Source organism: Sebastes fasciatus, chromosome 18 (genome assembly GCF_043250625.1).
Source record: "Sebastes fasciatus isolate fSebFas1 chromosome 18, fSebFas1.pri, whole genome shotgun sequence".
Lineage (NCBI taxonomy): Eukaryota > Metazoa > Chordata > Actinopteri > Perciformes > Sebastidae > Sebastes > Sebastes fasciatus.
The window spans coordinates 10069539-10093580 of NC_133812.1; the positions used below are offsets into that span (position 1 = coordinate 10069539).

At 40.9% G+C, this 24042-nt stretch overlaps 2 protein-coding genes across 9 annotated transcripts in view; one reads left to right on the forward strand and one right to left on the reverse strand.

Moving 5' to 3' along the window:
- gzf1 (GDNF-inducible zinc finger protein 1) overlaps positions 1-24042 on the forward strand; it is a 498954-nt gene that overhangs the window by 244481 nt on the left and 230431 nt on the right. The window lies entirely within an intron of this gene.
- The window catches only part of klhl29 (kelch like family member 29), a 246640-nt gene that overhangs the window by 78442 nt on the left and 144156 nt on the right, over positions 1-24042 (reverse strand). For 6 of the 8 annotated variants that reach the window (XM_074615413.1, XM_074615415.1, XM_074615414.1 and 3 more), the window contains 2 exons: positions 8101-8239; positions 22-245 (listed from right to left, as the gene is read on the reverse strand). In XM_074615413.1, the coding sequence (XP_074471514.1) occupies positions 22-245; positions 8101-8239 (363 nt within the window). The remainder of the gene's footprint in view (positions 1-21; positions 246-8100; positions 8240-24042) is intronic. The other 2 variants (XM_074615419.1, XM_074615418.1) reach the window with 1 other exon arrangement.

Here is a 24042-nt window from a genome sequence, read left to right on the forward strand (position 1 = left end):
GATATAAGCACTTGCACACACCCCTGCTGTTTGCTGAGCCGTTCCTACCTAGGAAGGAGACACAGACTTTACAGAAGGTGTTGAACTGGAACTTGTTGGCAGCCTCCAGCAGCGTCTTGGCGTTGGCTGAGTCGATGACCAGCGATCCCGTGTAGACGAACTCGAGCAGCAGCTCCAGCACGTCGGCGCTGATGTTGCTCATGTTCAGCTCCAGCGTCTCGCCGCTCCTCGTCTCCCCCGATGACCTGATCACAGCAGAGAGAGGCGAGTTAGGGACATTCTGAGTGGAAAAGCGAAGGGTGAAAAAAAAACAAAAAAAACAGAGGATAGGGACACATATGCTACACACAACACCCATAACACACCTGGGCCAGTACGAGAGTGGGGAGAAAATAAGAGAATCATTACACAATAAGATAAAGTGAAAAAAGGGGACAGAAACAGAACTTTGGATCTACTTTTCTATGGGGCTAGCAGATTTTACAACTACATTGCTGCATCTGAAACAAAATGTCCTCTCTGAATTAGGCAAACAAAAGTTATTGCTTTGTTTCAACAGGGCATGCTTTATTATCACATGTGTGTTTTCATGTATGCATAGTTTTAGAGGTGGGACATGCATACATGGCGGGGTACGTATGAGCTGATCGGACGGAAAACAGAGAGAGAGAGAGAGAGAGAGAAAGGAAGTGGCGGCACAGTTCATACACGGACACAAGACAGAATGTAAAGTATGCTGGTTAAAGCATGTGGTGCTGGAGAGCTCTCGCTGTGCGTGAGCCTACACCGCTGCCGTGCAAAGTATCCGCTCCTACTGGCGTGGTGTAAGAAGTGCCAGGGAGTGCTTGGATGAGCAAATTAAATAGAATGTGATATCCCTTTCGTGATGCAGAGCCTGAGATGTGTGCGAGGATCAGAGCTGGGGCCACGTTCACCGGGATCAAATGACCAGAGATTAGTTGACATGCAGGATTCCCCTCGGAGAGGTATGGGAGCGTTAAATAACACCTCGACACCCAGGTTTAATGTTCCATGTGAAACAATAATCCACTCAAAGGCAAAATAAATGGAATCAAAGCGCTGCATGCTCCCACTACTATAATGTCTCTCTTCCTGTGGCTATCAACAATATGAGAAGCAGCCTACATTAAGATGGATGGCGGCTCTTTGCTTCTGTCACTCATGGTAGCTCATTGATAACACTCTGTCTGTGTGTGTGCGTGTGTGTGTTTTTCTTTTCTGTTGGAGACAGTTTGTCGGACTAAAAGTCGCGACAAACAGTCAGCGTTTAGTGACACAGCAAAACAAACAGAGATGAGACAGGTAGACGAAATGGTTAAGAGTGAAGGTGAGAGAGGAGAGGGGGCGATGAGGAGGAAGCAAAAGGAAGGGGAGGCAGGGCGAGACGGTTCTTCCACAGGGGAGCCAGCAGCCATCCTTCTGAGGGAGGGGTTGGGTTGTTCCATGACTGTGCCTTGGTCTTTTAAATAAGAGATATCCCCGCCCACCCCCGAAAAAAAAAATATCCACCATCACACCTAAACAGAGCCTCTGTCCCCGCTGCAATAACCATCAGTAGCCTGTAGTGTATGAACTGAGACATTAGTCGTCATTTACTCAGGAGGTGAGAGGGGGGAGAAGGACATCCAAAAATAAAATAAAAAGACAATGGCATTTGTCTCTGGATGGACATTGGCTGGAAAAACCAAGGCAGTTACTCATTTTCCTCCTGCAAAGCAAAAAGCCACATAGTGTTATTGCCCCTTTTTTCCGCACAAAGCCCTGCAGTGGGGGCAGGTAGGAGGACAGAAAGAAGGGAAGGGGGAGTGTCGTTCAGGGTTAAAGTGATGGAGGGAGGTCGGGAAGAAAAGAGAGTGGGGGGGAAAGGGGGAGCTAAAAATAAAAGAAGAGCATGCTCATCAACCTGCTCAATTAGTGCAATAGGAACCAGCTCGAGTGGCAGTTTGTTTTGTCTGAGCACTTATGTTATGGAAATGACTTTTTTCCGGAGCTTCTAAAAAGAGGTGGATATTTATGCCGCGTCTGATTGCAGACTTGAATTTAAATGGTGAAAGAGGGAGGCAGGGAGGACAGGAGAGACAGAGGAGGAGAGATAGGGGCGAGGAGGAGGGGAGGAGGGGAGGAGGGGAGGGGAAAAAGGATGGGCACACTCAGGCAAAGAAATTTGTTTGTGAAAAATGCACCACTTATTCAAGAGGAAGTCTTAAAATCAGCAGAGACTGTCAGAATGGTCGTGAGCAGAGGCGGAGAGGGAGGAGGGGAGCTGCACACACACACATTCACACACTTCCTAATACATCCTTCAACCTAAAAAAAAACTCATTTTACAGGGAATACATTTAGCTTGTTCTTACAAGACCATCTATTTTGTGGATAGTACGTACACTACCGAGATGGAAGCTTATTCAAATGCAAAGCCTCCACCGTCTGGGGCTAAAAATGGCTCGCATTTACATGTTCTGTCATAAATCAGGGATGAATTATAAAAATAAACAAACATAAAGTGGTGGCTTTATCAGTGTTGGGATTCACGTTTTTGCTCTGTGGTATTGAGGCCACGGTAGCGTTAACAGCAGGTGCGATACGGGAGACTTCAAGGCTATCTGGCTGGAACGAGTCCAGTTTGTGTGGCGCTCTGAAGGGCAAAAAGGACGGAGTGACAGGTGGAGAGTTTAAAAGCCCAAACCACCGTCCAAGTGTGAACACGGGGGCTGTCAGCGTGAGAGAAAAAAAAAACTGTACATGGACATGGGAGTGACAGATACTAAAACTTGAAAATAGAAGTGAAGGGCCATCTGTGAGTGCCAATAGGTTAGGTTAGTTATGGGATGTCATTGCAAGGACTGCAGCCTGACAATTAGAGGATTTCACGCCCCTTTAGTGGTTTCTAGCTGTACACAAAGTTTAGATTTGCCCAGGTTTTGAGAAATCCATCTCTGAGATTTCAGCCTTCACCCAAATATAATGGAAGTGTATGGCGTTTTTATTTGTGTTGCTCACAGCATTTCATTTAAAAAATTCCACAGCAACATCTACAGTATTTCTTGATATATCGTCCTTGTTTCCAGTAAAACTACTTCCTATCAAAGAAATAGTCCCTATGGCAACTGTTGAGAGGGTCTTCTGTGAATCATCTGGACATTGGGCCTCATGGAAGAACTAGTCATATGAAGGGATTTGTTCTAAACATACAACTGATTTAGGGTGCTTTCACAAGCCATAGTCCGTTTGGCTAGTCCGAATCAGAGTTAAATTGATATATTTGGTTTGTTTTCTTTTTAGTCTGGTTCGGTTTCACAGTGCACAAATTAAAGAGGACCAAATAATACAAAAAAAAGTTGCTAAAGGGCGTGTACAGAGTGAATTTATCTTTTGCGTCTCGAAAGGGAAGTTTTGATGCTGTCGAAGCTTTTTCAGTTTCACTCAGCACTAATCGACTGTGCACAAATCCCTTCTCCTCCAGTTTATGACTTTATAAAGGTCACTATTTATGTGGACTTTAATTAGCATATTCTGTATGATCTCTTTGGCCCAGATGTCAAGCAAACATCTGACTTCTGCAGAAATCCAAGTCAGTCCTCTCCAATTCATGTTAACCTGTCATTTACCTGTGTCCATCTCAACAAATGCCCGCACAGCGACCTGCATTTTGCTTCTCTGGGAAGTGGTCTGAGACCACCTCACAGAAGCGTTCTTGGACCGGTTGTTTTGGTCCGGACCAGAGTACGATTACTGCGTTCACAACTGCCCAAACAAACCGCACCAGAGTTCGATTCAAATGGACTAAATATTGGCTTGTGAAAGCTCTCTATGAGAACTTGTTGCATTCACCAAATTTTCATATATATATATATATATATATATTTTTTTTTTTAGGTACAAATGAAATACACAAGTGGTCCAGACCTGTCGTACCATAACAGTCATGAACAGATATGTCTTTCTTCACAAGAGTTTGACTTATAATGAATTATAATGCGTTAATGGTTGAATTTGGAGTTTAAATGTCACAAAAATCAACAAAAATAATAAAGTACAAAATGATTCTTCTGTTCACCATATCATCAGCCGCATGGCTTGACAATTTACCGAGAGGTTGGCCAATGATTCCCGATGACACGCTGTTGGAATCTGAATTAATATCTTCAAATCTTCTGACAATTTGTTATCTTTTGTTATCTGCTGATTTCTGACAGCAGGACTCTGAAGCTCTGCGGTGTGAAATTGATTATTATTTTTACTCTTTGGTAACATCTTTGTGAATTAAACTTGCCACAAATGAAGTGCAACAGGTAGTCTTATATGGCATATAGGGGCGTTGAATATGCTAACGGTCAAATCTCACAAACTTGCACTTAATTAAATAGCAATTTACAGCAAATTTGTCCAGTTAAAGAGAGTTTTGTGAATCAGACTTGAAACACTTGCATCAATAAACACTGAGATTTAGGATAACAATACAAAAATGTTCCTGCATGAGGCCCTTTGTTAGTGGAAAGAACCACTGCGGTTGTCATTTTTCAATGCTGTGCTGCACAAACAGAAGTGCATCCACCTCTGTAGTTTGGCAGAAATCACAACACAATTATCTTAAAACTTGGACAAAAAAAACCCTCAAATCTATCTGCATGGCTAGATACCACTAGAGGTAAGTGAGAGCCATTTGTGTGAACTGACCCTTTAAATAAAGCTAGCCAGAACAATGCTGCTAATTGAAATTTGAGGGGAGTGTTACGGTGTCCTGTCTTCCCCTTGGGCTGAATGGAGCAGCAAAGGGCTGAGCAGTGCACTCAGGGCTCAGCTGCAGTGTTCACACAGACACAGTAATGGGCTTTAACACAGCTCTCTACCCATCTCATAGTCATAACACTCTCTGACTCACAAGCACAGGGAGCCCATAGGTCGACGGAGAGCGGTGGGGGGGGGACAAAGGGAGAGAAACAAATGGCATGGAAGCATGTGCCGGGACTGCTCAAAAAGATTCTGGAGCTTTTTTACATTACCGTGGTGCGGGAGATGCGGTGGCCATAAATTAAATGCCTGCAGAGCACACTTATTGGAAAATCCTGAGGGGTAAAATGGAATTACCGGAGATGATCTGTCTCCCTGCTCTGTGCATCGGCCCTTTAAAGGGTAAGGTAATAGGTTTTTGGGCGGGGTGACGAGGGGAGACGTGCGCGTACATTTTTGGGGCTGCATTACATCCTTCAGGTATCATAGGGGGGAAGATGGCAGGTTGAGTGGACACGTACTGTAGAGGGGAGGCCTGAATACTTGAGGCCTGAGGAGAGATTTTGTTGGAAACACCATTTTAAAATGTCTTCACCCTAATGTGGCGACTGAGCAGCATCTCCCCTAGAAGAACATTTCCACATTTTTCAAGCAAATTTTCATAATTACGTTCCCATTCCATGCTGCTAAATTCCAGCGCTTTGCCAATTAAGCCTTTAATTTCTTAAACGAGTCATTGGCTTGGTGTGCGTGCATGTGTGTGTATGTGTGTGTGTGTGTGTGTGGGTAGGCCAGGGAAAACAAGTGTGATGTGCACTCCCTCACCCTCCAGTATCACATCTCTACTTTAACTCTGACTAACGGCAGCCTGCCTGGATAACACACACACGTCCTTGCATCCTACGCGCACACACACACACACACACACACACACACACACACACACACTAAAGCAAACATACAGTAAAACATGTGCACAATACATTTACACACGCGCACATTTTCCCCTATTTCAAGCGCATACTGTTCACACACACACATGCCCAGCGTGGTGGTTTATAGAGAGCTGACAGGGGGTCTGAACGGCATTGAGTGCTTCCCTGAATGAGATGGGCGAGGGAGGGAGGGTTACAGAGCATATAGATGAAGTCTCTCGCTCTCTTTCGCTCTTTTATTTGACCTCATAAAGATGTGGACAGTTGCGAGCCACGTGTAGCCTCAGCATAATTCCAGCTGCACGGAAGGAGTGACCCGAGCTGCACATGGGAGGCCGTAACTCAATGACAGACGGGCCTTTGGCTCTCTTTGCTCCTCTCTGACCGAGCTTCCGCCTGGCTATAAAAACGCCTCACAGCAACTCTCTCTCTCTCTCTCTCTCTCTCTGTACTCTGTCTCTGATCTCACGTTTTTATTCATTTGTTTTTGTTCCCTTTCTGTCCTTCTCTTGTCAACTTTCAAACGCCGTCCTCTTCTCATAAGCAGCTCTCATTTCCATAAAGTCAAGGTGCCTTGTTTGAATCAACAACAGCCGCTGACGGTGTCGCGTTAGCATAACGCTGACACTCCTGACTTCATTACGTCAAACTAAAGACGTCTCACAAAACTAACAATTAGTATAACAAATTCATTCCAGCGTGAAGTCAAATGAGAAGATTTCTATTTTAGACATAATCTGGCTGAAAAATGGCAGTGTTATGACTATAAATCAAAGCACTTTTACAATTAATTAACCAATTAATGAGAATTTGCTCTATTAAACTGTCAAATTAAACAAGAAAAATCAGACAATGCAGGCGGTGGCAGGCATGAGGATGAGCTTGATGAAAATCCTCCTCTGGGAGCGCCGGTGTCTTTCAGTGACTTTATGCATAAATGATGTGGCTCGGTAACGGATAAGAGGCGCAGACGAGACAATCTGATAGACAGGTTGACCAGCGCGGGTGGCTTCAGTTCCCTCTAAAGTCACTTCCGTCTCTCAGGAAGCTTCTCTGCTATTGTCAAGGTTACAGGAAGACTGTCTCCTTTTTTTATTCTTGTGGTGTGTACGAGTGTCGCTGTCATCGGAGATGAGTGGCCCTAGTACAGACGTGGCTCCTCTACCTCTGTTCTCTCTCTGGTCTTCCTCACTCCCATTCCGATTCAGGAGGAAACAAGTGTATCTGTGGCGAGCGAGGAGGCCGCGGCGGCTGATAAGCAGCTCTCAGCTCTCTGCTCTCTGATGAGCTTGCAGCGGAGGCGGCGTGGCTGCGGGGCGAAGTGGCAAACTTCCCTAAGGCATTTCCAGCTACCGCTAGTGACTGTCTTTCTGTTTGTCTTTGTCGCCGCTCGCCACTTCATCCCTAGCTGTGCAAGCGAGAACAAACACACACTCACACACAAACAACACCAAGGCGGCAAAAACAATTTTGGGTCCAGGGGACTCTCAATCAAGCCGAAAACACCTGCAAGGATTTGAAGTAAGGATGAGGACATTAGGGAATTATGGTATTCCCTCCCCGGAAAAAAACAAGGCAGATGAAAAAAGACATACTTTTCGCTATCAGACTTTACACACGCGTGTGCGCACATACACACATCTAGAGACACTTTAAAGGTCTGTATCTGACACACACACACACACACTAGTATGCAGACAAGCACTCACGGAAACAAAACAGCCCGTGAAGACAAAAAAATATGGAGTATGAAGGGCAGAATACTAGGGGAATACTTAGATCCACATCAAATGAATACATTAGTGAAGGGTGGTGTTAACCTGTGAAAGTGGTGGTTCAGTAAGCTGTCTCAGATGTGCTTTTGTTTTGTCCTTTGTTTATGACTCTGAAATGTCTTTTTTATTACGCTAACCAAGAGTTATTAGCATATGAAAAGGCTGTTTTGCAGCATAAACTCAAGAATTAGCAACAGAAAAATATGGTAGCTCGGGAGACAAAAATCCCTCTGCCCACAGAAGACAGCGTGGCGTTTGGCAAATTACCACCCAAAGTGTAGAATGTATGATTCTTTTGTTTTGGCCCTTTGGTGAGTTTTTAAAGCATCCCCAGTCATGGAACATTTTCACTGCTCATTAAAATGGAAATGTGGTTAAATTGCCCTACATGGGGAGGAAAGGTAATGACGAGGGTTGACCTTTTTGTCTCCAGTTTCAGATACATTCATTTGAGCGGGAAGAGGGAAGGAATGGCTGCTGGCCCTGTGTTAGGAACCAAAGTCTTCACACACCTGCAAGAGAGAGAGGGGAAGGGAAGAAGAAAAAAAAGAAAAAGAAAAACGAAAAGCGACACAAATGCGCCCTACGAAAAGAACAGATTGGATCAACAGCTGGTGGGAGGGAAAGCGAAGGCAAACCTTTTCACCAGGTCCTTGAAATACAAGCTGCAGGAAGCTAGAACATTTTGGTGGACTTCAAACTCTTTGCCATCAACAATAATTTTCAGGTCTGTAAACTCTTTCGCTCGGCGCTGCTGGTTCAGCTCCTTCAACATCTCTGTAGAACAAGAAAAAGAAACAGACAACGCCACATTTTGGGTTTAGAATTTGCCTCTCTTCCAAACATGCATGCATCAGCAACAAGAAACAGAACACAAAAAATGTTGAAAAAAGTGCAAGATTGGAGAACACAATATTCACTGGCCAGTCTTAAGAAACACAGTTCATTATGTGATAGAGAAGAAAGTGACAGATTTGATCAAACATTTCAGCAGAGGCATAATGAGATGTGTATATAGATATGCAGCAGAGACGAGTGCATGTAAAAAAGGACATAATTAGCTCTCATGTTCTATACTGTACTGAGGAATAACCAGAGCGTGCGAGAACTAGGAATGAGATAAAAACTAACATTATTGTGAGAAAAGACGTGTTTAGCCGTATTTGACCTGTAAATTTACACTGCAGCACTAGTAGACCTTCAATGAAGGGAAGCTGAATGAGATTAAAAGGCGTCTAAAAGAGATGTGGGCTGAAAACAGACACTGTCAATGCATTATTCATATTGAAATAAAATTCTTTGGCTTCTCACAAGTGCCCTACTCGGCGAGGAGTTGACCTTCAAATGTCGCTCAATGAGAAAACAACTGCTTATCCCCAAATCCCAACACCCGCCCCTCTCCCTCTCCCTCTCTCTCGCTCTCTCTTAGAAAAAATTCCCGCCACCCGCCCTCGTCTTCCTCTCTGGGAAGAAAAAAAAGATAGAAAAACAGGGAAACGCAATCTGAGAAAACATGCTCGGAGCGAACCAATGTGCTGTTGAAGGCCACAGTACACACAGCGAGCTGTTTAATGTGGTGTAGTAGCACCATGTTGGGCCTGGCCTTACAGTAGCGTCGGGTCGGGAGGGGGCGCTTGTTTCTCAGAGTCTTAATGAGGCACCATGAGGGGATGCTGAGTGTGAAAATCAGCGGGAGGCTAGCAACTTATTCTACGGCCTTGGGAGGGATAACCCAACAGCGCGGCTTTGTTAATCTCCTATCGAGAATTCCACTAAAAGAGATTCAAGTAATAAGCCGCAGACACAGATAGGGTGGAACATCGTGATTACAGAGGGAGCCAGCTTTCCTATACTGTCGTCTTTTAGCATTTACGGAGCATTTTCATTGAGGCTGCAGGCTGTGAGGCGTAGTAAACATCTATTTGGCACAAAGCGCAGACTGCGTTGTATATAAAGGCACATATTCCATGCTGGGGGGAAAGATAAACAGTATAGCTACAGTATGAGATGTATAATGATGTAGGTAAAGAAAAGGTGGCAAATCCTCCTTTTGATCAGCAGAGCTACTTTTCGTGAGACTTGTCTGGACTTGTCTGGACTTTCACAGTTCTTGCTTTAGGTAATCAGTAACAGTGGCGATGCATTTGTTGTCAGAAATGTGGAACAAGCAAGGTGTGCGTGTGTGTGTGTGTGTGTGAATAATGTGCTTTACACAGCGGGCTAGCCATTAAATGTGGGAAACTGATCAGACTTGTGATTGTATTGGACACCCGAGCTGAAATAAAAGGAGTTTGTCTTTATCATCCTGAAAGAGGTCTGTGTCGGCGCCAGACTCAAAGCGGGGATTTAATTAACCTGGAATGACACTTGCCCCTCTATTTGGCTGGAATATCCACTCATTTAGCTCCCTCCATTCTCCTGACTGACACTGGGGTGCTCCGCTCTGAATTAATTCGGTAGCTGAAATTATACAGTATAAAGACACATGACAAATAAGGTGCAATTCAGAAGCGCGCTTTGGTAAAAGGCTTTTTTTTTCTCCGAGCGGCGCATCCTTCAGAGTTATAGCATCGAGGAATTAATGGCCAGAAGGGAGAATGACCTGGTTATTAAACACGCTGGATACCAAAATGGGGAGGAAAAAATAATAATAGATGCCATTTTTGACAATATGTCTGCTGCATTTTGGCCTGATGCACAGCACCACACACATGCACATGTAAACACAAAAGACCGGCCTTGTCTTTCATCCATCTCTCTCCACATTCCACTCCGCCGCTGCTTGTCAGCTGGCCAGCTATCTGATTACTGTGTGGGCACGGACTGTGAATAGTGAATACACAGTAGTTTTGAGTTTGCATTAGGGGGAATCTCCAGCGACCGATATGGCTCTCACCTCCAATCAGCCACACCGCATACCATCCATTTGCCCCGAGAATAGAGAAAGTGAGAGGTGGCGGGGTGGGGGGGGGAGGCAGAGAACTCCACTTGTCAGCAAACAATGGCCGCCTCCCTCGGAGCCGTTGCGGACACACCTGAATGCCTGATGGAAAAGCTAATTATGGCTTCTTTGGGGGTGGGTCGGTGAGCGCCCTAGAACAACTCATCACCGGCAGGGACCATGAAACTGCACACGACGTCCCCATTCTCGGGGTTTTGGCACGGAGTGTGGGGAGGTGCAGGCTTGTTCAATGGGACCACGGCGGCTTTGAAACACCAAACGACTCAATACTGTTAAAGGAAAAAAAAAATCTCTTGAGGACCGCCAAGTTCTGCAACAGACGGATAAAATACTGGTATGGTTTGTTTTTTTGGGAAGTGTACAGAAATTCTCACGGGGGTATGTGGTGCTGCAGTTCTGGAGTACATCATGGGCTGCAAACAGTGATGAAATGTGCTAGGGTAGTTTCCTGCCCCTAAGCCGTTCACAATAATAACAACACCCCGTGCTGGCTCTTTGTGATTGGTTGACGCACTGCACAGGGGGTATGAAGCCGGTGCCAACTCTGCTGCTCAGCCTAGTAACTCTACTGTCAAACATCTCCGAGGCGCCATGGCCAATGGGGTCCAATGGGGTGCAATTTCCAGTAACCTATCAGCGCGCACCATGCCCTCTCTACTGTAAGGTGTAGTAAGTCGCTCACTGAGCCGTGATAGGCCGGTGTAAAAAAGGCGACGCAGCGCGCCATTGGTTGTTGAACTCGGAGACATTTTAGGGTTCTACATGTATGTTACATGACCCACCATTTTGTGTTGAGAAAAACATCTGAACTATTCATAAGCTCATAATATTTTATGTATTTTTTTTCAGCCTGAGCTGCTGTGTGCAATTTGTGAAAAAATAAAGGGCAAAAATGATATGGAAATATCTATATCACAACTTAACGCATTGGTACAAAGCAGGGCAGTCGCTATGTGATGCTTTTAACACATTTGTGACGACGAACTATCTTAGAATTTGTATTTTACGTCGCTGAGAAAATGTCTTAAATGGTTTCTTAAATTTAAATTCAACTCACAAATATAAATATAAATTTCTGGCAACGCATCGGGTTGAGCTTTCAGATATTTCGCTCTGAAATGTATCTTCTTTGTATCATCTTAAAGCATCTACCTCAAAATGTTTAGATTTTAAAATTTGTATTTATTTATATATATTTCTGGATAAATAAAGCAAGCAATGTGTTGACAAAATACAAAATGAGGAAAAGGGTTAAAAAATTGTAAAAAAAATATCTTTAAAAATTCTCTCAGAGCAAGTAGAAGAAGAGGACCATGGGAAGTAACATATATACAGTTAATAAAGCCAAAATAATTTGTGACAATTTTGTAATCAATTTAAGAATTATTTCTCTCATCACTCTTGCTTTCCTTCTCATCTTTTCTGAAAAATCACGTCTTTATAGCACAAGTACACATATAATCGTCCACCCATCTCTATCCAACTGGATGACATTCTACGTTGCGCAGCAGAAAGGACGCTAATGTGCTCACCCTGACCTTTTTGGTCTCTTTTAAACTTTCAACAATCAATTCCCACCGACGCTCGCAGCTTAATTACAAACCATGCTAGCTGATCAATAACTCAATGTACAACTCTGCCATAATGGCTTTTCTTAAGCTTGGAGGACACTACAGTATATGGCACATTTTTTACTGAAGCGGAGCATGAACATTTTCCACACCACATACGAAAATAATTACTTTCTATCTTCAAAGCGACCAGATGATAAAGCTGTAAAGCGGCTCTTTTACTAATATTTTCTTAAAATGTGTTACGCTGTATGAGCAGGAAATAATCCTTCAAAATAATGTCAAATTAATAAAAAATTTATCAAATTAGATAGAATTGTTTTTATTTAATGTTAGTTTTCTTTACCGATTATTTTTCAGTAATATATGCTGTGTCTATATTTAATTCAAACCTATTATAGTTTTTGATAACACATTTACATTAAATGTTAAAAAGAAATATTAATTAAATAAATTCACCATTCCAGTTATATTACTGTAAACATGTTTGCATTTCATGGTGATGAAACTGAGATCAAAATGATGAAAAAAAATTAATAAATGAATTTTTTTTTTTAAATAATCATAATAATAATAAAAATAATAATTTAATATTAACCTTCTTTTTTTTTTAAATGCAACAATTTCCTCAAGCAATATATTACACTCACATTTGTTTGCAAATAATCTCGCAGAAATGTACCATTTACTGTACGTGATGTTCACTATAATTACTTTTAATTAAATTTGGTTACATTTTTCAAGATAAAATGGAAGCAGATTTTAAGACAAAACCAGTCTACTCTCAGCTTCTTTGAAAGCAGCAGAAGCAGCAGAAGTGTTGAAAGACTGAAAAGCAGATTGGTCCGAGGGAGTCTGATCAAAATAGGCTTCCTACCAAACTTACAAAAGCCTTTTGATAAGTAGGGACCTTTGAGGAATTCCATGTCAAAGAGGAACTTGCAACAGAATAAGAAGAGCGGGCCAAGAGCATGATTCATAGTAAATGCACACAAAAGAAGTCTTTCCAAGCAAAAAGCTCTCACAGTGTTCCCCAAAACATATCTTTCCCCTGCTGAGAACAAAGGGCCCGAAACCCCACGGTAACACACCATATAATAGTGTCAGGAGGGTTTACTGTACGAGGGATATTACCATGTGAAGTGGTGCTGTTCTAATAATAAAACTGAATCAGGATGAATAAATGATGTGATATTAATTATGGGTTCACTTGTTTTTGTCTCAGAATTCAAAACATGATAGATGTGAGCAGCAGAGTGATGGATATGTGGAAAAAGCAGCTTTCCCCCTGCTGACTTTGAGAAGGCAAACACTTTAAATGGTTTCTCAGTTTCTGACTGCACACATTAAATACACCCACATGCAGCATTCAGCAGGCGGAGAGGTGGTCAAAAGTTCACCATCAGCACAAGTTGTTGGATAACGTAATCTCTCTATTCTGAAACCTGCAGGTCCAACGCGAAACAGCCGGAAAAATTTCAGCTCTGATGCCAAGGAGCCATTTAAACAATATTCTGAAGTAAGCCTTGACTGACTCACTGACAGATTTCTCTCTTTCTCTATGCAGCTAAACCTTATTTAAAACCAGGTCCCTAGACCATAGTTTTAAAAAAAAAAAAAAGGAAATAAAAGATTTCCGGAGGATTTTGTGAGTGAGCTAGTTAAAGAGCAAAAGCCAGATAAAATAGAGCTGTTCAAATATAAAAGAACTCTTCTTGGCTTTTTGAATGTTTTAACTTTAAGAAAAAAGTCAGTCAGAATAAAAAGTCAAAAATACATTTTCTGTTGTGTATAATTGCATGCTGTAGAGGGGTAATTGGAATTGTGAAAAAAAACCTCACATAAATCCTCATTGTCATTTTATATGTCAATTACATTATTTTAAAAATCCATTAGTAATCATTTTGTTAAGCTCAAAAGCTTTCTGTATAATCCAAGAGAACCAGAGGAGGGAAACTTTACGAAAAATATAAAAAAAATCTATTAAATTTAATTTGTATGTTAAAATCTCCCTACTACGCTTCATCTAGCTTGAATCTCTATAATGACAAAAAAATTTCAAATGTGCAAATCTTAGTCTTTATATTATATTTTATCACTACTTATAGGTGGCTTAAATATTTTATTCATCAAACATTTATCATTTTTATTGCTAACGAAGATAAAAAAAAAAAAAAAAGCTCAGGTCCACTTCAATATATTTCCTCATGCGCTCATTAGGCCTAACTAAATTCATACATTCAAATTGTTTACATAAATAATATAAAATATAAACATTTTCCATTAAGTTTTGTATGAAATTAGATAAGCAACACACTTTATTGTTTTTTCTGAAAATTTGGATATATATTTTAAAATGTTAAATTATTTTACATTTTTGGAAATTTGGGGAATATTTTCGACTTGATCCCTGATGCCTGAATATCAAACTTTTATATAAATGCATGCAACATTTAAAATATTTATTAACATTTATTTTTTATATATTTAATTTGTTATTTACAAAATTAAATTAAAATATGTATTTATTTATTTTGAATCACGTGGATAATGCTCAGGCGTTGTAATAAGGTTTTTTACAGAAACTCCGGTTTTAATAATATGATTGAATGAATGAATGAATGAATGGAGTTTTACCTTAAATTGAGTAGAGCCCATCAGATTTCACTAAAAGAGTCTAGGCCAATATATGAAGTATAATTTATTTTCTTCATCTAAAAATGTCTTTCTTTTAGAATTTCAAATGTTAGTTTTCACACAATATCCCAAAGAGGGACACAGTACACTGTAAAATCACACTGATCATGAATCATGTCCTATTTGTTGGCACAAAAGGAAACATGGACTCAACCACTTCTCCAAAGGAACAACGTTTCATAAGCCATTATTTTTAACACCCCCATCTTCTGCCCAGGTCGGGTCATTTGAAAAAGCAGTGATGGCTAAATGTCAGCCTTTAACTGGTGCAAAATGTCATGACCACTATCAGGCCACTCATCCAGATGCCATCTTCTGAACAAATACGTAGATAAAAAACGACAGATCTTATGTGTTGCCCAATCTAGCCTGGGTCTCTTTCAGGGCGTAATTACGCTAAACAGCCTCTAAAACATACCTCTAACAATCACCGCCACATTCATTCGTGGAGACGTCTCGACAGCTTGTGCCTACTCCCAGCAAATCAGCTCATGCGAGGCATCAGAAATCCTCGAGACCCCCTTGAGTCTCTAGCTGTCCTGATTTCAGCACTGGCACCACATAGCCTTAGAGAATAGTCCATGATGAGGACGCTTTATTTCTCCCCTGCTCGAATGTGCTGAGCTGAGCTGCTTGAGCCTCGGCGCTGCTGTCAACCAGCCTGGACTGAGCCGGGACTATGACATCTAAAAAAGGAACAAGGGGGGGAAAGAGAGAGCGAGGGAACTTGTGCCCCCTCAAAGACGCCGTCTGGGCCTTTGTTGCCTCCTCCAATAGACATGCAAGGAAAGGACCTGGAGCAGCAAAGAGCACAGTTGTCCTGCACTGCACACTCAAACCTCCACGTACACCCTCTGGTCCACAGGTCACACACACACACACACACACACACGAGCAAACAATTGGCACTAGTAGAACAAAGTCGAGGCAAATGCAAGTACAGGGCTCAGAGGAGGAAGAGCATAAACAAAAAGAGCCTCTGGGAGCATCCGTTGGCCTGCTGTAGCTGTGTGACAGGATGTCATGCAATGCTCTCTTTGTGTTTGTGTGTAGTGAGAAGAGGAGAAAGTCTCTGGTCCCCGGCTGGCGCGGTGACTTCCTCATTAACCAGGCAGGAGGGACAGTGGGTGACAAGCGGTCACAGCGCCTCAAACAGGTTTTAACAAGAGGATACGCGCTGGTGGCGAGCAAACAATAGCACCGTCATGTCTCTTCCCTCAGGTGCTGCAACGTCTGGTCAAAGTTATATAAGTAGACGGAAATGGCAAAAGTTGCCCGTGACTGTCTTCTGAAGACACTAAGTGGAAATATGTACTGTATGTATATACTGTATAGGTTACAACTCAGGCTTGTTACAGTTCACAGGAGGTTAAAATTTACATTCAGAGCTGCAGTTATGACATTACAGCTCAAAAGAATCCCCTCCCTGGCTGATGCAGCTATTTTAAACTGCAGTTCATAAGTGAAAAAAAAAGATTTACTGTAGCAGAGTTACTGCTCCTAAAACTAGCTAAATTTAAGAGAGGGGAGGGAGTTTTCTTAGGAAAATGGTTGCCTAAGAAACTCTGCAGTAAGGCGAGCTTTAACTGGTTCGTGCTACTGCTACTTTAGTGTGCTTTTGTTAGCTGGAAAATGAAAATTATATTTATGATGCTCACATAAATATCTTCACATGCATGCAAATTAGTAATTAATGCCCATGAATTTTGTGTCAATTTACTGTAGCAGCAATTACCTTTTTCAGCCAAAGACCCTTTACAAGATGAAGAATATACCGGAGACCCCTCATGTATGTCTCCTAGAATAGGGTTATAGATTTGTATAGATTAGAACTATGAAGCCCTTTGTAAAAAATAAAAAGAATATTGAGAATTTAAAAGAAATAATCTGAAAACTTTTCATTAAACCCCACTTTGAGAATAACTGAGTTAGAGAGAGTTAGCATGTCGGCTAGCAGCTGTTTTTAGGTATTGATGTGTTTCGGCACCGATACAAACAAAATTAAGTTTAAGAATGATAATTGCAAAATAATCATGTGCATGTCATAGATTTTACTCACTGTGCCTTAATAACATTGCTGATATAAAATATTTAAAAGTGCTTTTATTTTGGAGTTGTTTTTTTTAAATGCATGCAATTTTTTAAACCATATGAAATAACAAAGAAAAAAGGTCACCAAAGTGTATGAGCTAAAGCTAAACTTTGAATTAAATGTGTCAATTTTAAAACAATTTTTTGCAATGATGGCTTTGTTAGACAGATATTTTTCTCCACTTCAATAGGGATGCACCAATACCCATACCGATATCGGGCCGATACTGACTCAAAAAGCTGGATCTCCTATCAGTAATAATGGGGCCGATCTATTCAATTCTATTCTATGTTTATATACTATATACATTATACACTGGAATTTTAATTCCCTGTTTAAGATTTGACCAATTTGTTGCTGCATTAAAAATGTTTACACTTGAATTGTAATTCCTGTTAACTTTGAGCACTTTTTGCCAAGTTGCTAGTGTACAAATTATTATTTTAATAATAAATAACAATTCAATTTATTTATATCTATGTTTTTATTTGTTACATTTTGTTTTCAAAGTTAGGAAAGCAAAGTTTACTCTTAGTTTTGGCGGATACCCAAAGCCCTGGTATTGCTGTCGGTATCAGGACTGAAAAAGTTGGATCGGTTCCTCCCTACACTTTACCCTGGTGAATGGCAAAAAACAAAAGAGTAAAGTGTGCACATCTATCTCTCCTCTTTGCAATCAATGCAGAGCGAGTCTAAAACAGGAATAACTCTACCACGAGAATAACTGGGACATGACTTCTGTTCCAAAATAATTCAAAGGAGAAGTGTGGAGCTGAACGCATTTTAAACTAAAAAAACAAATCAAGTCACGATGCTTGTTTTCACCTCCAATTAAAATGTTCCAAGAGAATCGGAGACACTCCGAAGTCTTTATTATAACATGGCTGGAAACTAAAAGCAGGTCTTAATTAGGGGGTGCAGAGGTAATACCGGTTGTGCAGAAGCCTGTCACCAAGTCAGGTCACATGACAGGGAAGCCACTTAAAGGGACCACAAAAGCATAAAAGGTGTAATTACGTGGACTTCAATGCTGGCAATGACACATCGTCAAAGGTGACAAAGATGTGTATGGATTTATATTCCCATTTTTCTTTTCTTTTCTTTGTCCCGTTATAGCTTTCTGACATGTCATTACCGGTGCAGCAATCCTCCCTGGCTGTTTTTAAACCTGCTCAAAATGTGAACGTCAATATGGTGCCAACCTACTAATGTGACAATCCTGACTAGGGAGGCCAATTTTGAACAATTTTCTTAACCGATAACCGACCCTCGTTAACCGATTTTTAACTGTTAACCGACAAGATTTGTAGAACATATATTTAAAAAAATTAAAGTCAATTGTTCGTTCCATTGCTACGTCAGCGCCCAGCAGCAGAGCTACGCTTTTGAATTTTGGACTGAAAGTGACTATCAGACGCCAGTAAAACGTCCACTTACAAAGTGCCGTACAAAAGTAAAACAAAATGATTTCTATTCTATTGTCATAATTCTAATGTCTCTACCAAAATGGCCTGTGTTGAACATTAAAAATATTATAAATATGCATACTATTAAAACTCTTTACGTATTTATTTATTAAACTTTTTTGCCTGACTGCTTCCCAGAGGATCATAAAGTTAGAAAAATCAAAATCAAAATCAAAATAGATGTACAATAGAGCACAGACCATGGATGTATAAGAGGTTGTGTCTTGTGCTTTTGCCCTGCGTGTTAGTAAATACCCTCCAACTACATTAAATTCAGTTTATGTCATGCTACTAGCTACTGGCCGATAGCCGGTTATTTGGGAACAGAGACGTTAATACATCCACCACGGTACAGGCTGACAGCATACAGCCCATGAGTGTATTATAAGATAATAAAAGTGATAAATAGGTGTGAATGTGAGCGTGAATGGTTGTCTGTCTCTATGTGTCAGCCCTGCGATAGACTGGCGACCTGTCCAGGGTGTACCCCGCCTTCGCCCAATGTCAGCTGGGATCGGCTCCAGCCCCTCCACGACCCCAAACGGGATAAGCGGTTGCAGATGATGATGATGATGACAAGTGATAAATTACAGCCAATATATCCGTTATTAAAGCTGCATACAGCTAGCAGGAAGCTGGCAGAACCGAATATGTCATATGATCATGCAGGGCGGTGCAGTCCTGTTGGTCTGATGTACCTTTATTATGCCGAGGAAAATAACTCTGGATTCAGCTATTAGTTAATTTGACAACTTTTAGGACATAATGATTTAAATGAGGGCTTCGTAAGTGTTCGTACTGGGAAGTTCATTTACCTGTAACAAAATGATCCTCTGATTTACAAAAGTCTCTTTATACATCCATGGCTATGGACTCATTGGCGTTTTCATTCCAAAGTGGCACCAGCGCTACTGCAGCACCATTTAGCGGCTATTGTCAAAAAAGCACAAGAGTTTCGAAATCCAATATTGTCCACAATCCTCCACAGAGAGGCTGACAGCTTCACATAAAGGCAAGGCAAGTTTATGAATATAGCAGATTTCATCCATCCATCCATCCATCTGCAACCGCTTATCCCGTTAGGGGTCGCGGGGGGGCTGGAGCCGATCCCAGCCGACATTGGGCGAAGGCGGGGTACACCCTGGACAGGTCGCCAGTCCATCGCAGGGCTGACACATAGAGACAGACAACCATTCACACCCACATTCACACCTACGGGCAATTTAGAGTTAACAATTAACCTAACCTGCATGTCTTTGGACTGTGGGAGGAAACCGGAGTACCCGGAGAAAACCCACGCTAACACGGGGAGAACATGCAAACTCCACACAGAAGGGCCCCAAGCCAGATTTGAACCTGCAACCCTCTAGCTGTGAGGCGCCAGTGCTAACCACTGCACCACCGTGCAGCCCCTATAGCAGATTTCAGCAAAAGGTAATTCAAAATAAAGAAGGTGCACGGCAACCTGCGTAGACTTTTTATTTTAGAGTGGGTGAAGCTTGATGTGCTTGACATTGTGCTGATTTAACCTTGAATTATAATAGAAAGTCTTTAATCACAGCAAAACTGAATATTCAACTCGCCTCTCACCAAAAAAGTTCTAGTCAGAAATATAAAAGAAACTTGACGTGCCACGGATACTTCACATCCACCACACAGAAGATCTTCAACACAAATATAGCCTATTTCTGTTTAAAAATGAAAAACATGACTTTCACCAACAACCGATGGCTGTGTCATAAATGTCACATCACAGTAACCTGGGCATCACCGGAAATCCAAAATCTCTCTGACATATTTACCCGCTCGCTGGTATGATTCATGCACTAAACATTGTGATGTTTCCGACAGCGCCTCGGAGGCAACTTCATGTTAATTTGTTGGGTTGACGTGGTCACAAATGCATTCACAGTTCAGTCTGTCAGTGTCAGCTCTGCACATATATAGAAAAAGGCACGTCAGAGTTCACTAAATAAAGTGAGTGGGGCAGAAAGAAGGGACTAATGAGATGTGTTCAACACTGAATTAACTAATAATTATAAACTAATTAGTTCAATTAACTGCTCCGGTGATAAGTGGCAGTCGCTTCTCGGTTTTTCTGCCACTGGAAATAGACGGAGGTGTGTGGTGGGGATGACGGCTCTGATTGGTCGACTTAAAAGCCAATGGCGATGCTGGCAGCCAATCGTGGACATCTACAGTACATGCCACAAAAAAACACATATGTATTGGCATATATTTGAATGAATTCAATGTTAACATGCTACAACTGAATGTCGCTACTGGATTGTTTCTATAGCCAACAGATGTATTCAAATTTATAAGAGGCAGCAGCTAAATTGTTCCATAGCAACAGCCTCTGATTGGATCATTTATGTTTCCTCCATCAATTTTGAGCATTGGGCAAATAAATAAAAGTGCATGCATTTTTTTTAAACTATATGAAATAACCAAAAAAAGGTCGCCAAAGTATCTGGACTAAAGCTAAACTTTGAATTAAATGTCAATTTTGTCATTAATTGTTGCAATGATAGCATTGTTTGCCAGATATTTTTCTCCACTTCACTAAGGATGCACCGATACAGATACTGATATTGATATCGGGCCGATACCGACTCAAATAGCTGGATTGTCTTTCGTGAAAATTGGGTCGATCTTTTCAATTCAATTCTATGTTTATATACTTTATACATTATATACTGTAATTGTAATTCCTGTTCAAGTCTTGACCAATTTATTGCTGCATTTAAAAGATTACATTACACTTGAATTGTAATTCCTGATCATTTTGAAGATTTTTCACCAAGTTGCTGTTGTACAATTTATTATTGTAATAATAAATATCAATTCAGTAAATGTATATTAATGTATTTATTCGTCACATTTTGTTTACAAAGTTAGAAAGGAAATATTGTGGTCAAGCCTGATGTTGCCTTACACATAAAAGAATGATCTCAGTCACTTCCACACAATTAGATATAGAGCTTATTAATTAAACACTGGTATCGGATTGGTGCTCGTTATCAGCCGATACCCAAAGCCCAGGTATCGCTATCGGTATCGGGACTGATAAAGTTCGGTCAGTGCATCCCTAGAAAGCAATACGGCCACACAAATCACAAGGAATTCTTCCAAAACTAACAATGGATTTAGATAAATGGATTGACAACCACATGGAGAGTCCAACTACTTACTGTGGTTTTTATTTTTCTATCCAAGAATTCCTTATTATAAGTTAGTCTCTGCAGCTTTCTGAAAGGAAAATCCAACAACTCCTTACTTCTAATAAGAACTGCTTATAGGGAACAGAGATAAAATGCTTCAGGAGTAAAGCTTAAAAAAGCCCACTTTTTTTTATCACTCAGGCCAAGCTTAAGCCTTGAATTTGTGGATTGGCTTATTTGTCATAGTGCCAAAGAGGCAACATGCCAATAGGGATTGTAGTTATTTTTGTTTCTTTTAACAGTATGCCACACGAAATTGTAAAAGTGGACCGGGCCGCATCACAGATTAGCAAACATCCTGCTTGGAGGACGTCATTGTCAAACTCGGCTCAGGGTTGAGTTATTCATCCACCCCGCGACACACGACGCTGTCATTGTGCGAGAGACGCACGTGCGGCCATGCATATGCAGAACCAAAACACACATGCAAATGTACCTACACACAAACACACACTCGACTTTAGGCAAGACAATGTCATAAGAGAATAATCCTAATAACAATGTTGCTGGCTGGTGTAGATAACATACTGTATGCTTGGTGGGGGATTTGACTAGAACTGAGTGGGTGTGCAACACTTCTCCATCTTTCCCTTTTAATTAAATTGCTAAGTTACTATTTCATATGAGTTACTGCAAGGGCCAGTGTTCTGTCTAACCCACATTATGAACCCCGGTGGAAAAACAAGGCTAATTGAGTGAAATGAATCATCTGGACACAGGTCTTCTTGGTTGCGTCGGCATGAATGCAACCTTTCAGAGAACATCTGTGCAATTTCATTTGTGCCTCACCTTGAGAGGGTTGACTGAGCATCCAAGTTCTTTTGGAGCACCCGGTTGTGCGTGCGACCAACTAGAGAGAGTGTCACACTTACTCACACCGAGAGCTGCTCAGTACAAACACAATGCAGGTTTCTGTTATTCACTTTTACTGGATGGCTTCTGTTCCAAGCACTCACCGAGAATGACCTTAAACCACAACAGCAATGACTGCAACAAATATCAAACTTGTCTCGGGGCCCTCGGTCAGGTAGCCTGTCCGTTCTGGCATTTCATCATCCAAAGTCCGAGTTTTCACTTGACTGGAACTTTCATCACAAACCATGTTGTCTTTTAAAACTCTATTGGCTCGCATTCTTATACAACACAGTTTCCATTGACTGAGCGAGGGCACATGACAGGGCGCATATTCGTTGTATAGGGAGCTGAGCCAGTGATTAGGGAGGCATTGTTAACATGCCGTGGTGTTATGGGGTGTACTGTGGGGGCTGCATGACTATGGCAAAAATCATAATCTTGATTATTTTGGTCAATATTGAGATCACGATTATTTACCACGATTACTCATTGACTTCATGAAACTTCATGCAATTAGAACGAAAAATGTTGTAGCCTACGTTTAAAAGTTCAACGCATTAATCTGGTGAACCTTTAGAGCAAAATGAAGAGAATAGATCTAGGAGGAAATTTGTGCTCTAGCAAACAATTTAATCCTAAACACATTGGTTGTATAGATATGAATGGTGATGACACAGTTAAAGAAGTACAGCGAGCACTAAGCGGCGAGGTCTGGGCGAGGGGTGCGGTAAAGCGTCACCTTCATCCCGGGCATTTGTAAGCCGCACTCCCTAATGGGAAAAAGAAAGGGGTGCGCTGGATTTATAACACAAGACATAACGAGAGCATCATTGTGAAACGGCACAATCATGTTTTTTTGTCGATTATCTTGTTCTCATAATTGTTGGAAGCCAAAATTGGAATTGAAATTTGATTAATTGCACAGCCCTAGTTACTGCCATTACAGCAATAATCCAGATTATGTGCACCCAAATGGGTCCAAAAGCAGTGGTGGAATGTAACTAAGTAGATTTACTCAAGTACTGTACTTAAGTACAATTATGAGGTACTTGTACTTTACTTGAGTATTTACATTTTATGTTTCTGTATACTTTTACTCCACTCCATTTTGAAAGCAAATATTGTACATTTACTCCACTGCATTTATTTGACAACTTTAGTAACTACTTACTTTGCAGATTATTAATACAAAATTTTAAAAAAAAATAAATAAACTAATACATTATGACGTATTATCACAGGTTAAGTTACCCAGCAGTATATTAAATACTTGAAATGAGCTCCACCTTTACCAGCTGCAACAATAAAGTGATGAACACATGCATCACTAATTATAATTCAATAATATAATATATATAATGCTGAAATAGACCTGAGTACTTCTAATTTTGAGACTTTAAGCATATTTTGATGCTAATGCTTTTGTACTTTTACTTAAGTAAGACTTTGAATTTCAGGACTTTAACTTGTAACAAAGTATTTTGTAGTTTTGCAACTTTTACTTAACTAAAAGGTCTTAATACTTCTTCCACCACTGTCCAAAAGTCCAAAATGTAGTTATTCAATATTTAAATATTTGCAACCAATTTGCAATTTGCAATCATAAATGTGAATATTTTCATCTGCCAACCAGTAAAAAAGTAGCTTTTTACCATAAAAAATGACATAAACAGTAGGGTACATGAATATATGTTTAGTTGTGCGTGTTCACCT